The 15,478-nt window shown below is 43.7% G+C and overlaps 1 protein-coding gene across 2 annotated transcripts in view; it reads left to right on the top strand.

Moving 5' to 3' along the window:
• GARNL3 (GTPase activating Rap/RanGAP domain like 3) overlaps positions 1-15,478 on the top strand; it is a 150,687-nt gene that overhangs the window by 5,625 nt on the left and 129,584 nt on the right. For both annotated transcript variants that reach the window (XM_045563395.1, XM_045563394.1), the window contains exon 2: positions 11,982-12,152. In XM_045563395.1, the coding sequence (XP_045419351.1) occupies positions 12,010-12,152 (143 nt within the window). In that variant the 5' untranslated portion in view covers positions 11,982-12,009. The remainder of the gene's footprint in view (positions 1-11,981; positions 12,153-15,478) is intronic.

Genomic DNA, 15,478 nt, shown 5'->3' with positions numbered 1-15,478 from the left:
GCTTTGAAAACCAATCCTCTGGGGTGATACGGGAATCTTCTGCAATAACCTTTGTAGCTGATCATCCAGCTTCTGTTTATCCCATGTCAGGTCAGAGAGCGCTGCTTCTTAAAGCAAGCATTTTTATTATTGAGCACCTCTGTTAACTTTCTCTAAGAGTGAACTCAAAGCTTGCCTCGTTGCACTTGCCACCCGTCACTCAGGGTTCAGCTGTCATGGCCACTTGCAGTACCAATGCCTGTGATTCTGATTCCAGGTGAAGGGTGGTGGCTTAGATTGTGGGTTGTAGCCTTAATGGTCAGGTGGTTCTTTTTCCTGGATACCTAGTTGTAATCACCATTGAACACTTCTCCTTTAGCTACAAGCAGGCCTAGTAACACATCAGCATCTTTTCTGATTGGCCAGTATCGGTGCCTTACCAGTAATTACAAAAATTTTTTAAATATTATCAAAAGCTATGAATGACAAGCAAAGGAGAATTATTGGTTCCTGCAGTTGTAAAATGCTGGGGTTGACTGAGCTTTGGTAGAGGATAGTTGGATATTTCAGGTGCTTAAATGATGTCATTAGTAGTCTTCACCTTCTGGGTTGGCTTTTTTCTCACGGCCTTTCCTCATGGAGGCAAGGAACGTTAACTACTCTGGGCTTGCTTTCAATGTACGATCCTGGCAGAAAAATAGGGCTTCTTTCTCAATAATTCTAGCATATGTCCCAGGGGTGACATTCATTGGCTCTCTTTGGATCTGTGGTCATCCTTGAACCAATTACTTTGGCCAGAACAGGGTGAGACATGCTAATTGGCTGGGCCTGGGTTATGTGCACAACCTGGAAGTGAGGGGTTAAACCACTTCCATTCCTAGAGACCAAGGGGTAGGAATTCCTCAAAGGAAAATCACAGTGCTATTACCGGAAGAAGGGAAGGATACTGGATTGGCAAAAAAAAAAAAAAAAACCAAAAAAAAAAAACCCAAGCCATTACATCTGGTATGCTTTTCCAAAATACAGATACCTGGATGCCACTCAGAGTCACAGAATTGGGGTTTCTGTATTTTTTAGTTCTTGTTGTAAAAGACTGCCTTAGTTAAGTGGTTAAATTATGGTTACTAAGTTTAGCCAGTGTGGGTGCAGAGCCCTACGATAGACAGGAGATTTTGAATTACAAATGGAAAACATATTTTCTACTTTCCCAAATATTGCTCCGTACATGGTGGCTTCCTTATTAGTAATGCATAGAACCCACGCCTTACGAGAACAGATTTGATGCCAAGACAAATGCTTTCTTGTTCCTGAATATTGCTTTCCAGGCCAAGATAAGTTCAGAAAAGAGCAATTATCCATTATGCATTGGGTTGCCTTCTTTTCTTCCTTATGTTTTTCGTGACTCTTAGATTTTGTTGTATTGTTGTTTCCCAGAAGACTTTCTTGTTTTCAGGTAGTTTTGTAAACAAGTATTTTAACGTGAGCTGTTTTCACAGTCTTCATTCGTCTGTGTTATGTTGTTATTCTTTTTGTTTGTATGAGGCCCTTAAGTATTTAATCACAAATAAATCTGTTGCTGTCAGTTTTCTTTTGGAAAAACAGCAGTCTTCCTGGGAAAGACTCTTAAAAGCTGTCTTGTGTTGGGCTGACAAAATGGGTCCTTTGGGCCAACTGAAGAAAATTAATTTTTATATTAGGTCTGCTTTCCTAAGAGCAGAAAAAAACAACTTTTATTATTCACTAAGATTTTAAATTAATGCAAACCAGCTTCCTTTCTTGGAGGAAGACAATAGTCAAATTAGTTTTGCTTTAGAAAGTTAATATGAGAAATTACATTTGGTTGTTTGGTTTCCAGAGTTAAAGATCTGAAGAGCGATGAAGTCTGACAAACAATGCTGTTGGAAAATTATAAGAGATTTGGCCTCTACAGTGAGACTCACTGCTGATTTTCCTGGGGGAAAAAAATTCTAAAGCAGCATGCAGAGATGTAGAGAGGCAGAGTGTGTAGAGATGTGGGGAAACAGAAACCCCATGTCTGATTGTCTCTGAAGTTAGGCTCTTAGAGGACAGTAAGCAAATATGAGTCAGCAATGAAGTGAGACTGCCCAAAGGGATTTATGTAGAAGGCTATTTACCATAGGATTCTTTATTGTCCTAGTCCATTCACAGATATAACAAAATAGCTTAAACTGGGTAATTTATCAACAACAGAAATTTATAGCTCACAGTTTTAGAGGTTGGGAAGTCCAAGATCAAAGCACCAACAGATTTGGTGTCTTGTAAAGGCCGATTCCTCATAGATGGGGCCTTCTGTGTCCTCAGGTAACAGAAGGAGTGAACAAGCTCTCTCAGGCCTCTGTTACAAGGGCACTAATCCCATTCGTGGGAGTGGAGCCCTCATGACCTAGTCACCTCCCCAAAGGACCCACCTCTTAATACTGTCATATTGGGGATTAAGTTTAACATATGAATTTTGGAGTACACAAACATTCAGACCATAGTACCTGTAAAAGTTTTTTAAAATGTCCATCAGAAGTGTGGTAATACATTGCTAATCATCTGTTAGGGAGATTGATATCAATCTATATTTCTGACTTGGAAAAATATCTAGGATATACATATATGTTAAGTGAAAAAAAGCAAGTAGCTTCTTCTAGTAATAGCAAGAATAGAATGCATGTGTAATTTAAAATTTTCTAGTGGCCAAATTATTGAAATAGTTTACTTATTTTTGGTACTGTCTTCAAAATCTAGTGTGCATTTTACATTTATAGCACATCTCAATTCAGACTAGCTACATTTTTAAGCGTTCAATAGCTACTTGTCATTGGTGGCTGCCTTAATGACAGGACAGATATGAATCCTCAGGTAGGAAATGTTTGAAAGAATACATCAAGGTTGTTGTTCTTTAATGTGACTATGAATCACAGTGAAATAGGGAAAGGCCAAAATTTCTAGGAAAAAAGGGATATCAGGAGACTTTAGGAAAAGGGAATCAGTAAAGAAACTTTATTAGTCAGGAAGGGTGACTATGGTTAGTGGACTTGGATTCATTTTTCATATACGTCCCAAGGGAAATGTAGACTTTGAGACTTGAATGTGAAATAGATACATTAATGTGTCATAGAAATATGTGATTAAAAATTTTTTTATTTGAAGGCTGTAAGATGAATATAAATAATTTTTTTTAAAAAAATAGAGGAAATGATTTTCTATGTCAAATGTTGCCAGTAGGTCAAACAAAATGAAGAACTAAGAATTGACTACTGGGTTTAGCATCATTGGTTCATTGTTGGCCTTTGACAAGACTGTTTCTTTGGAATGGTGAAGTTGAAAATATCACTGGCCTGGCTTCAAGAGGTAACCAGAAGATGAACTGGAAACAAGGAATAGTCAACTCTTTGCAGGGTGGAGGGAATCTGAGTTGAAAGCTTGTTTTTTGTTTGTTGGTTTTGTTTGCTTTGCTTTGGGTTTTTTTGCTTTTGTTTTATAAAGATGTTTATATCTGATGGAAGTGATCCATAAAAGGGAAGAGATTTCAGTATAAGGAAGGGATGTTTTACAGAAAGAAAATTCACAGAGGATATGATAGCTGCTATTCAGGGGCGGGACTCAAACTGTGTTTCCCTCTGCTATTACACCATGACAGTCATCAAAACAGAAGATGACTTTGGTGACCAAATGTGGGGAAGGGTTTCTCCTCACCACCAAACCAGCAATCAGTTCTGCAGCAGACACCAGCTGGTGTCCTATAATTCAATTCCAACTCTATCTATTTAGTGTCAGATCCCACAGGTTGGGAACTCGGTCCTCAAAACTGCACCCCCCCCATACCAGTCACAAGTCTAGGCCTCTGGAACTTCTGACTGACCAACTTCAAGTTGGGGTTCCCATGATTGGTTTGATTAATTTGCTGGAGTAGCTGACAGAACTCAGGGAAACACATTTACCGGTTTATAATAAAGGACAATACAAAGGGTACAGATGAAGAGATATGTAGGGTGAGATATGGGGGAAGGGGTATGGGGCTTCCATGCCCTCCCTGAGCGCAGCACCCTCCTGGAACTTCCACGTGTGCAGCTATCCGGAAGCTCTCCAAACCCTGTCCTTTGGGGTTTTATGGAGGCTTCATTATATAGGCATGATTAACAACCATGTAAAAATGTGATTGGACAAAAACCACCTGATCTGAACCCAGCAAGGCCTGTCTGATCAGACTTTTCTTAGCCTTTCTTTGTAGCATTCCTTCCTCTAGGGTATGGGGAAGGACCCTCTCTGGAATGAGGTGGACCCACAGTCAGATTAGAGTCTTGCCTGGGGCAGGGGAAGGAAGATGTTCAGAGAGACTCTGTTTCCTGAGGCCTGCTCCTGAGGGCTAAAGTGCCCCAACATTATAGCAAAAGACTGTAATGAGGGATATGGGAGTTATGAGCCAGGAACAGTGGACAAAAACTAATTGTGTGTGTGTGTGTGTGTATGTGTGTGTGTGTATGTGTGTCACACACATATCTCATAATATCACAGCTGCCTTCCCACATTTGAAAGAGTGACACATGAAAAAGGAATTAGGCCCACTCAGTATATGGCCCTGGGCTAGCCCTGAAATCATAGTGGGTATGAGGTATAATGAAACAGACTGGACTCAGTACATGAAAGTACCTTCCCGCAGTTAGTTCTGCCAAAGCTAAGATGGCTTGCTTTACAGTGCAGTAAAAATTTTATTATTGGAAATGTTAAAGCGTCTATAAGTTAGATTAGTCTTTCTCAACTATTTTATGTTTTCAGCATACTTTGGGATATAGCAACTTTTGGTGGCATACTTGAAAACATTCAAACAATGTTAAGCAGGTCAGCAACAGTAACAGCACAGTCCCACTCCAGGGTGACATGACCTCAGAAGTACCCTCAGTGTGCTATCACTGTGGCTCCCCCCTCCAATTTCTTTGCTGCTTGAGCAGAAATGCCTAGTGCTTTGCACAAGCTCTCTTTTATACTCCAAAGGCAGCATTCCTATGTATTCCAGTAAAAATATACAGTCTCTTTGTGTTGCCCACTGGAGGTTATTCCTGTGCTGCTACTGGAAGACTCTATTGCCCCATTCTGTGCTTTGCACAGGGTCACATGAACTGTTAAGCTCACAATCCAACCTGACAGACACTGTAAAATGCATATCAGTCAGTAATCTGTTGCAGACAACAGACTCCACCCTACCCAGTGGAAGCAGAAAGGGATTTCATACGAATCCAGGGAATTAAGTGCTCACAAAGTCACTGGAGGGTTCAGAGAACCGACTGCAGTCTGAGCTCCCAGGACCACTCTGCTCTGCTACCTTTAGGAAAGGAAAGCTGCCACTTCATGACAAGAAGCTGCTGCCACCTTCACTAACTATAGAACCACACTGCTGATTCTGCCTCGGTCCCTGGAGCTGCCACTGCTGCTTCAGAAAGCTGGAGAATCTTCCAAATGAGGTCACATTCTGAGAAAAGAAATAAAAAAGAAAGCTGGAGAATCAAGAGGCCACTGACTCTAGACCATAATACCCCTGTCATGATATGCCAAAGCAAAATGATGCCTTGTATCTTCTCTTTTGCTCTGCTTGGCTCAGTTCCAAATCAGAGCCCCCCTGAGTACATCTGATTCATGGAATGTAGATCATGTCCAGATCCCTAACTGCAAAGGAGTTGAAGATATTTAGGTTTTAGCTTTCCTGCTTTTGCACAGTAGATGGGGACTGAAGTGGGATTGTGCAAGTCATTCCACAGTATCTGCCACACAGTCTATCTTCAGTCATAGCAAAAATAAACATGACATTGATGGAGAGTGGGTAGCACACCAGTCAGAGGTTCCGTGCATGTGTGCTCCCACATAGTGGCACGCCCATCCTGGGAGCTGCTTTAGTGGATGAGGAGGTAAAAGTGGGCACTGCAGCCTCAGATGGCTGCTTGCAGTGGACTTCCCATCCATAACTGTCAGTGAGCCCACAGTTTTAGCACAAATGGAAGTGAGGACATAAATATGTCTTGCATTTTACGACCAGAGAAAAAAGTATCTCTAGAAGCACTGCCAGCCATTAAGTGTTTTCCAGCATCAGTTCCATATACCAAGCCCAGATGGATGTTTTGCAGATGGATTGTCTTTGCTTCTGTGCACTCGTCACAGTCCCTGCAATAGCAGCTGCCTGTCAGAGATTGGGAAAGCAATGGAGCAGGTTTCACGTCAGTCTGGCTGAAGCCACCAATGACCTCATTCAAGAAAGGCCATATCAACGTGACACATTCTCCTTTTGCCAGATGAATATTTTTCTTTTCTTTTCTTTTTTTTTTTTTTTTGTTGTTGTTGTTTGCTTTTGTTTTGATTTTGAGACAGAGTCTCACTCTGTTGCCTTGAGTGCCATGGCATCAGTCTAGCTCACAGCAATCTCAAACTCCTGGGCTCAAGCGATCCTCCTGCCTCAGCCTCCCAAGTAGCTGGGACTGCAGGTGCACACCATGATACTCAGCTAATTTTTCTATTTTTAGTAGAGACCGAGTCTTGCTCTTGCTCAGGCTGGTCTCGAACTCCTGACCTCAAGCAATTCTCCCACCTTGACCTCTCAGAATGCCAGGATTATAGGCATGAGCGCCTGGCCCGAGATGAATATTTTTCTAATGTTTTTGGCATTTTTGTACTCATTTATTCATTCAGCAAATATTTATGGAGCACTTCTGTGTGCTAGGTGCTGGGGATACAGAAGACAGATGGGGTTCCTGCTCTCATGGAGCAGACATTCTAGTGAAGAGAGAAAGACTGTACCAGTAAACACAGTACTAGGACAACATCCTAAAGGGATGAGTGCCATAGAGTAGAATGTTATAGGATAAGCAGTATGTATGGAGGGGGCAGTTTAGATTTGGGGACAGAGGAAATCTGGTATCTACTCCTGATTTGTCCACTGATTTGTCCAACTGTTCACTGGGGCTTCCCACCTGCCCAGCTCTGCGGGGCTACTGCTCACTTGGTAGCCAAGTCAGCTCCAACCTCAAAAGCTGATCTTGGATTGAAGACAGGGAAGAATGATGATTTATGCCTGGGTTAAGACTGTTTCCAGCAAATAAATCAGAACAAGGAATGTGCAAGATCAAGAGTGCAAGTGAGTAAGTGTGGCTCCCTGAAGCTTCCCATGTGTCCCAGGACGTGGCTCAAGTTTGCTATGAGGGCAGTACGTTATCTGCAAAGATGAAGGAGCCAGAACTGAGATCTTGCTACCTTTTATGCCATTGTGCTTCATGTGGTGGTCTCCCTACTACCAGGCAAGATACCTCTTGTGTCACAGTTATATTCTTCCATGGTCTCTTCTCACTGCATCATGAGGCCTCACCAGGCCTGGCCGTGGCTGCCACAGCTGCAGGACCAGCCTGGAGCTCCTAGACAAGTTCTCAGTGGACTGCTGTTGCCTCCTTGAGGTCATAAGCAGGGGCCTAACTGTGAAGTCAGCCATGTTTCTCTTTGCCCCCGTCCCTAAGACTCAAGGCACACTTAGAGTTTGGGAGTCACAACATAAGAGGAGAAAATTGTAAACCACAGGACTGTCCTCAGTCTAATAAGAAGCCATACACATGTAAAAACACCCTCCATGGGAGATTCGCTCAGGGATACCCTCATTTCCTCCCCTTTAGGTCCACTCCCCCAGGAAGTAACTCCGCACTGAATCATCCTTTTTCCTGCCATGTTCTGGGATAAATATCCAGAGCCTTAGAAAGTCTGTTGTATTATTTGATCTTTTGTTTTGAGAGAGGCCTTGTTCTCTCACTTTCTGAGAGAACAAAGCCATTGTATTTTATTTTTCATCTGATCCCTGTTAAAATCTTCTGATCATCTGCCCTTTGCTGCCATTTTTCACAGGTCCTGCACTAGCTAGTCCTGCACATTCATCTGTGAATAGAAGCAGCTCTGTCTGGGTCTGTGTTTACCCACTCATGATGTGGGTGGGTCCACTTCGACTCCCCTCCCTCTTTATCTGAGCAATGGTTGGATCTTCTCTTTCAGAACTTGGGCTGGAGGCCTGGCTTTAGGAAGTAGGCAGGGTACAAAGGTGGTGAGGCAGTGGGAACCTATGGTCTGTTTCCACCATCCTTTCCTGCCATTGTGCTGAGTCCCCTGTTTCCGTGCTGTTCCTGAGCCTCTGGCAGAGCTTCCCTTGAATTTCTAGCTTTCCCCTCATCTCAGGGCAAACAGGCCGCTCCAAAGAGGGTCTCGGTCAGTGTGATTTCCCATGACTCAGTCAGGGTCCTTACCTTGGCGGTTCACATGTACTTTTGCTTAATGTCTTTCAAGAGATTCAAGTGGCTCCTAAGATCACTTATCATTCTTTCCTCAGTCTTTCCCAAAAGGCCACCCCTTCTCTTTAGGTATCTGGGGCAGTGAAAAAACAAATCTGCCCTTGCTGTCCATCTTTGTCCTGCATGGGGCCTGGTTGGACCTTCAGAACCTTCCTGCTCATTTCCCCCACATTAGGTAGGATGTGCAGAATCTCGGTGGTCTCTTTCACTTTATCTACACTTAATTGTACAAGCAGATTCTCTGGAGGTATTGTGTGGAGTTTGGCCATTCTCTTGTTTCAGTAAGTTTTCTTCTATATGTTGAGCTATTTTTGCTTTTTTCTATGAGTTCCAAGGAGTTAAGCAAATGAGCACTTATTCTGCCTTCTTTCCAAGAAGTTCTTCAACTGCTACACATTTTAAAGAGACGATAAAGATAAAATATATCAAAGGTTAAGAGGAACATACATTTTTTAAATTTAGAAAGTTCAGAAAAGATAAAAGAAATGAATAAATGGATTAAAATTAACAGTGATTAGACAAAATCTGAATGTTAGAAAATGTAGTTAAAGAATTAGATGGGGCCGGGCGCGGTGGCTCACGCCTGTAATCCTAGCTCTGGGAGGCCGAGGCGGGTGGATCGCTCGAGGTCAGGAGTTCGAGACCAGCCTGAGCAAGAGTGAGACCCCGTCTCTACTAAAAATAGAAAGAAATTATCTGGCCAACTAAAAAATATATATACAAAAAAATTAGCCGGGCATGGTGGCTCATGCCTGTAGTCCCAGCTACTAGGGAGGCTGAGGCAGTAGGATCGCTTAAGCCCAGGAGTTTGAGGTTGCTGTGAGCTAGGCTGATGCCACGGCACTCACTCTAGCCCGGGCAACAAAGTGACACTCTGTCTCAAAAAAAAAAAAAAAAAAAAAAAAGAATTAGATGGAAGTGTAAAAAAGAACTCCAAGGGTAAAATATGGTAAAGGATAAAATTAAATGAGGGGAAATGTTTAAAAGAACTAGCATTTAAATTTTTTAATAGAATCTCAAAGATTAAAGGGCTAGAAAAGAACATTTAAGACAATTAAATCATCTCAACATTTACAGATTTAAAAAGCTAAAAGAATATAAACAATGTATAAGGTTATCTCACTCTGAAAATTCCATATTAAGGATGCATCTATATACGGATGTTGAAAGATGTGTAAGACTGATGGTTTAGGTAGAAAAACCTAGTTCATTCCTGAAGTCCTGCTTTGTGTTTTATTTGTCGGTTTATCACTAAGGCAGCCATAAACTCTAGTAACACTGGGTTTTAGAGGACTTGGGGTTCCTTTGAGTAAAGTTACAGGACATTGTATAGTCTAAGCAGATATGTTGCATTGCCGATACGTGGAGGAAAGAGTGGTAGGAACCCAAACTGCAGAGGAAGGGGGTGGAGTGTCATGGACACGGTTGGGCCTCTTGGATCCTCTTGGATCCCCTTACATCCCCTTACCCTTTCTGTGCTCTTCTCCCGTCCTCAGGTCCATGTGCCTCCAACACCCCCCACCAGCGACTCTTAGTAGGTGGACTGCTCTCCATTCCTGCACCCCACGTGTGCAGAGAGCGTGAAGGACCTGGGGGCTTTCCATCACCTGCACCCCACCCAACCCTACCCTACGACCTCAGCCCATGACCAAGGGCTGCAGGGATAAGCAAGCCCAGCCCCTTGTCTTAGGAAGGGCCAACACTGAGGTCATTTACCTCAAGTAGCACTGTCCAAAATATAAAGCAAACTATATATGTAATTTTATATTTTCTGGTAACTACATTAAAATTCCTTCCAATAATGTATTTTATTATCATTCCACAGGTAATCAGTGTAAAAAATCATTAAGGAGATGTTTAACATTCTTTTTTATTTGAACTAAGTCTTCAAACACCAGTATATGTGTTACACACCTCACTTTGGACTGCCACATTTCAGCTGCTCAATAGTCACATGTGGCTAGTGGCTACCAAGTTGGACAGCACAGCTTCAGTCAGATTGAAGCAGCCCTTCACAGGGCTTTGCCTGAAACTGAAGCCTCACTTGGCTTCTTCCCGTTCCCTGTCCTGCCTCCTCCACTGAGAACACTTGCTTAATAAATCTTTTGCGTGCAATTATTATTATCTTGGTAATCAACAGAAATCTGGAGGCTTCAAAAGAAAAAAAAAGAAAAAGAAGTCTCTCATTCCTGAAGTCCTGCTTTGTGTTTTATTTGTCAGTTTATCACTAAGGCAGCCATAAACTCTAGTGACACTGGGTTTTAGAGTACTTGGGGTTCCTTTTAGTAAAGAACAACTGATAACATACCAGAACCTTGGCGTCTTGCCCATTTTCTTAACGGAAGGCTTGAGCCTTTGATGTGTATCTAGTTGCTGCCAAGATAAGTGATGGCTCAAAGCCAGGAAAGGGTAAGATTCTCTCGCAGTCTGAGTCAGGCAGGCAGCAAGTGGTTTCTTGGGCCCAGGACAGGTGATGGGGAAGCTGAGTCATCATTTACAAAGGAGGAATACTAGGGGGACCTGGCAAGAGGGAAGAACAAAGGGCACAGGTAGGAGTTAGGTGGGTCTTAAATCCTTCCTGCACTAGGCATAGGTCACTAGAGTGACTTTTGTTGGTTTTTTCACATACCTGCAGCCTTGGGTCTACTTGGCACCACTAGTGCAGCTTGGGAGTGAGCAGTGCCTGTCTGCATCCAAATACCCAGGCCGTGTGGAGTCACTTTCTTGGCATCCAGTGGATAGCAGACTCCGTCCTCATGTGTAACGCTGCTCTGAACCATTACACCTTTTGTTTTTTGCCTTGTCACAGTCTTTCTTAAGCAGACATCAAAGAGACTCCTTTTGACCAAAGTGTTATTCAAGATTGCTTTTTTATTTTTTCCTATTTCCAAGTAATTGGGTGTTGTTGTCTTGTTACTTGAGGTAGAGGTGAGTGAAGAAAACTGCTAATTGACAAAGAAAATAATTCTAGTCAGAAGGAACACGATGCCTAGATTTCCTAACAGAGCAGCCTCTTCATCCCAGAACTGCCTTTTCCACCTCCTCGATGTGTCGTCAGAGAAAGGAGCAGGCACATCTTAGGAATGCACTTCCCAATTTATTCCCATGAACAATCCATTTATCAATTTAACAAGCACTTACTACTTACACACTGTGTGCCAATACTCTTGAAATGTGGGCTTTGGTCATTTTTGCCTCCAGTGTTGTTGCCAGTCTAGGCCCTTTTTATGGCTTTTCTTGGGTTTTTAAATTGGAAATCAGGAGATAAACCAAGTACTCCTGGATGACTCCAGGGATGGCCATATGGTCCCCACACCGGTTATTCTCCAGAAGCATTCCAGACATGGCTTCCCTTACCAAATTAAATTTGCCTTTTTCTAAATAAGTTTGTGATTTCTCAAATGCTCACTGGACCACCTTTCACCTTGGACCCCATTGCCTTAATTCATGGCTAAGGGATGTGATAGGATTTGGACTGTTCCAGAGCATGATGCTTTCCTTTGTGCAGAAAGGTCATGTGCAGTCTTGCAGTCTTGGTGGGGTCCCTGGGTCTTGGGCGGGCCTCGGCTTCTCCTTCCTTCTAGCTTATGAGTGGGGCTGGCCTTGGGGTGGAGTGGCAGAATAGGCCAAGGACTGCCTGCATTTCTTTGTTTCTCAGTGCCTTTCCCGACTCCTCTGCTTCAGGACAGCAGCTCAGCCTCCAGGCCCTCTGATGGATCCGCTATCAAAGGGGTCCTGTGGGAGTCAGATGGCACAAACTCTTCTGTGGAAAGCAAAGTCCTCGCTCTCCTTCGGCATCCAGCCCCTTCAGACGTGGCCAACAAAAGACCCAGAACTAGAGTCCCAGGTCAACCTGTAAGTAAGTAAAAGAAGCATTATCTGAGTTTGGGCTCATGTTCATTATAACTTGAAATCCTTAATATTCAGGAAGAATATACTTTTTATCTTTTGAGGGAGAGTGGGGGGGAAGAGAGGAGTGAATGTTTGGTTGGGAGATTGCATTTCTGTTCTTAATGATGTCTTATTCATGTATTTAGCAATATTCATTGAGCACCTACTCTGTACAAGTCCTGGGCCAGGAACAACAAGCAAAATAGATTCCGTTCCTGTCATTAGGGGGTTTACTATTCATGGGACAGATAGCTTTATTAGGGGGTTTACTATTTATGGGACAGATAGCCGTTAATCAAATAATCACACAAACACTAACAGTTGTGTTAAGTGCTATGCAATGTGTTGCCTTCATTCACTAAACATCTACACAATGCCTTCTATATGCCAGCAACATACTGGGGATATTAGAGAATAAGATATTTTCCTTAATCTTGAATATCAAATGGAAGGAAAAAATTCCAATATAATACAAAAGAAATTATTATAATAACTAAAATATAACCATTATGTCAGTAGACTATAATTCCTATAGGCTGGTAACTATGTTTTCTGATTTATTCTTGAACCCCTAGGCCTTTGTTATGGTGTATGATAATAGTTGTTGGATGAACAAATAAGTAAATGAATGAAGAAGATAGTACAGGCCGGGCGTGGTGGCTCACGCCTGTAATCCTAGCACTCTGGGAGGCCGAGGCAGGTGGATTGCTTGAGCTCAGGAGTTCGAGACCAGCCTGAGCAAGAGCGAGACCCTGTCTCTACTAAAAATAGAAAGAAATTATCTGGCCAACTAAAATATATATATAGAAAAAATTAGCCGGGCATGGTGGCGCATGCCTGTAGTCCCAGCTACTCGGGAGGCTGAGGCAGTAGGATCGCTTAAGCCCAGGAGTTTGAGGTTGCTGTGAGCTAGGCTGACGCCACGGCACTCACTCTGGCCCGGGCAACAAAGCGAGACCCTGTCTCAAAAAAAAAAAAGAAGATAGTACAAGAAACGGGTGCTTAGCTTTACAGGGGGACTCAAAAGCAACTAGGTGGAACAATATGACTGACTTCAAAACAAATGAGATGCTTCATTAGTTCAATGCAACAAATATTTATGGATGCTAACTGAACCCTGTGCTATTGTGAAGCAAATTCCTAGGTAGGGGCATGGATCAGAATCACCTGTAGGGTTTAAAACACAATTTATGCCTGATTCAGTGGATCTGGAGTGGATGAAAGAGGACACCTTAGGATGCCTGCCCTCAAGGAACTCCCAAATTGTCCAGGGAGACAGACAGAAGCATGGATGACGTGCTTCACCTGCTGGAGAGTGAGGGAAAAGAAGGGGTAACAGTTGAGCTCAGCCTTGTGGGATGAGCATTGACAGGCATACAGAGGGAAGAAGGCCCCTTTAAACCAGGGATGCCACAAAGCAAAGGCTCCCATCCATGAGGGTATGCTCAGGCAATGCTGACAGGTGTTAAACCAGCAGTTCTCAACTTGGATGCACTTGAAAATCACCTAGGGAGCTTTGAAAACGTATAGAAATCTGCACTATCCTTCTAAAATTCTGAGTTCTAGGGCGGGACACAAGCATTAGTACTTTTAAAAACCTCCCCAGCTATAATCCCACCATTTGGAGAGGCCAAGGCAGGAGGATCCCTTGAGGCCAGGAGTTTGAGACCAGCCTGGGCAACATACCAAGACCTTGTCTCTACAAAAAATAAAAAAAAAATTAGCCAGGCATGGTGGCGCCCACCTGTAGTCTTAGCTACTCTGGGGGCTGACGCAAGAGGATTGTTTCAACCTAGGAGTTAGAGGCTGCAGTGAGCTATGACCAGGCCACTGCACTACAGCCTGAGCGACAGAACAAGACTCAGTCTCTTAAAAACAAAAACAAAAAAACTCCCCAGGTGATTCTCATCTACTGCAAATGTCGAGAAACACTGCTTAAAAAAAAAAAAAAAGGAGCCACACATAATTATTAAATAAATACAGTGTACAAAATTATTATGACGCTAAGGGGTCTGAACGTTGTATCTTAGGCAATGGGGCGCCATTGATTGCTTTTATGATCTTGCGAGGTAATGCAGTTTGGAATGTAGAAGGTTCACATGACTGAGATAAATTCGTGATTGCCAGTTCTGCGGCAGAAGCCTAATGGAAAGTAGCGAAGTCAGAAGTCACTACCATACCTTTCGTGAATTGCCTCTTAGGAGAACATGAGAATTGAATGTCTCCTTGATGTGAAACAGAGATTTACACTTTCAGTTAATACTGAATTGTCTCAGCGAGACACACCTGGTAAACCAGGGTCCTGGGTGGCCCAGCGCACTGCAGGGGTGTAGGGGAACGCAGGGCTTCAGCTACCGTAAAAGGCGGGGCGGGGAGATGGCCGGTGTTCCTTCCTTCATTACTACAACTTAGAAGGGGGAATTTTGTGTCTAGAGGGTGTGGAGATAACCCGAGGCCCTGCAGCGCTGGCGTGCCGGGCTGGGCCAGAGTTACAGTGGTCCCCTGGGCCGGGCCCCTACTGCCTCCTACCTAGACTACAAGCCCCACCGTGCACCACGCGATGACGTAGTAAAGGGGGGGGCAGGACTGCGGGAGCGCCTATGAGACACAGCGGAAGCACCTCCGGGCAGGCGCCTTGCTGGCCCTATTGGTGGGTCGGTGAGGGGTAGGACCGGGCCCTTGTGATTGGCGGCCGTAGGATGACAAAGCTGGGTGAGAACCGGGCGGGCGGGGCTCCCGGGACCGGGGCTGGTGCGGGGTGGCCCAGCGACCATGCCTGAGCTGCGCTCTCCCGCTTGTTAGCCTCGTTGAGCCGTATGTGGCAATGGACCCTGGACCTCACACTCAGGGACCGGACTTGAAACCTGATTGTACTTGCAGCCAGCTGTTGGGTTCTCTGGAAAACGGGCTAGAAAAGTGTGTCTTTAAGAATCACTACCACTTTACGGGTGTCCACTCATTAGCTCATTTGTTCAACAATATTTATCGATCACCTGTGTACCAGGCACTTGGCCAAAGATTCTAAAGGCATTTTCTCATTTAGTCTTCACAAAAAAACAAAATAAACAAACAAAACCCCCAATGAGGTAGCTACTGTTATCTCCACCTTATAGATAAGGGAGCTGAGTCCCTGCAAGATTAAGAGACTTGTCTAGGACACACAGTTTGTAAGTGACAGAGCAGGGTTTGGACTTAGGTCTGTCTCCAGTGACCATCCCTTAACCTCAGTGCACTCAGGCGTGCAATCATTGGAAAAGTATTGGTGGGATGTCAGCGTCCACAGGGCGTCT

The sequence above is a fragment of the Lemur catta genome, chromosome 10 (genome assembly GCF_020740605.2).
Source record: "Lemur catta isolate mLemCat1 chromosome 10, mLemCat1.pri, whole genome shotgun sequence".
NCBI lineage: Eukaryota > Metazoa > Chordata > Mammalia > Primates > Lemuridae > Lemur > Lemur catta.
This window is presented reverse-complemented; position numbering and strand designations above follow the sequence as displayed.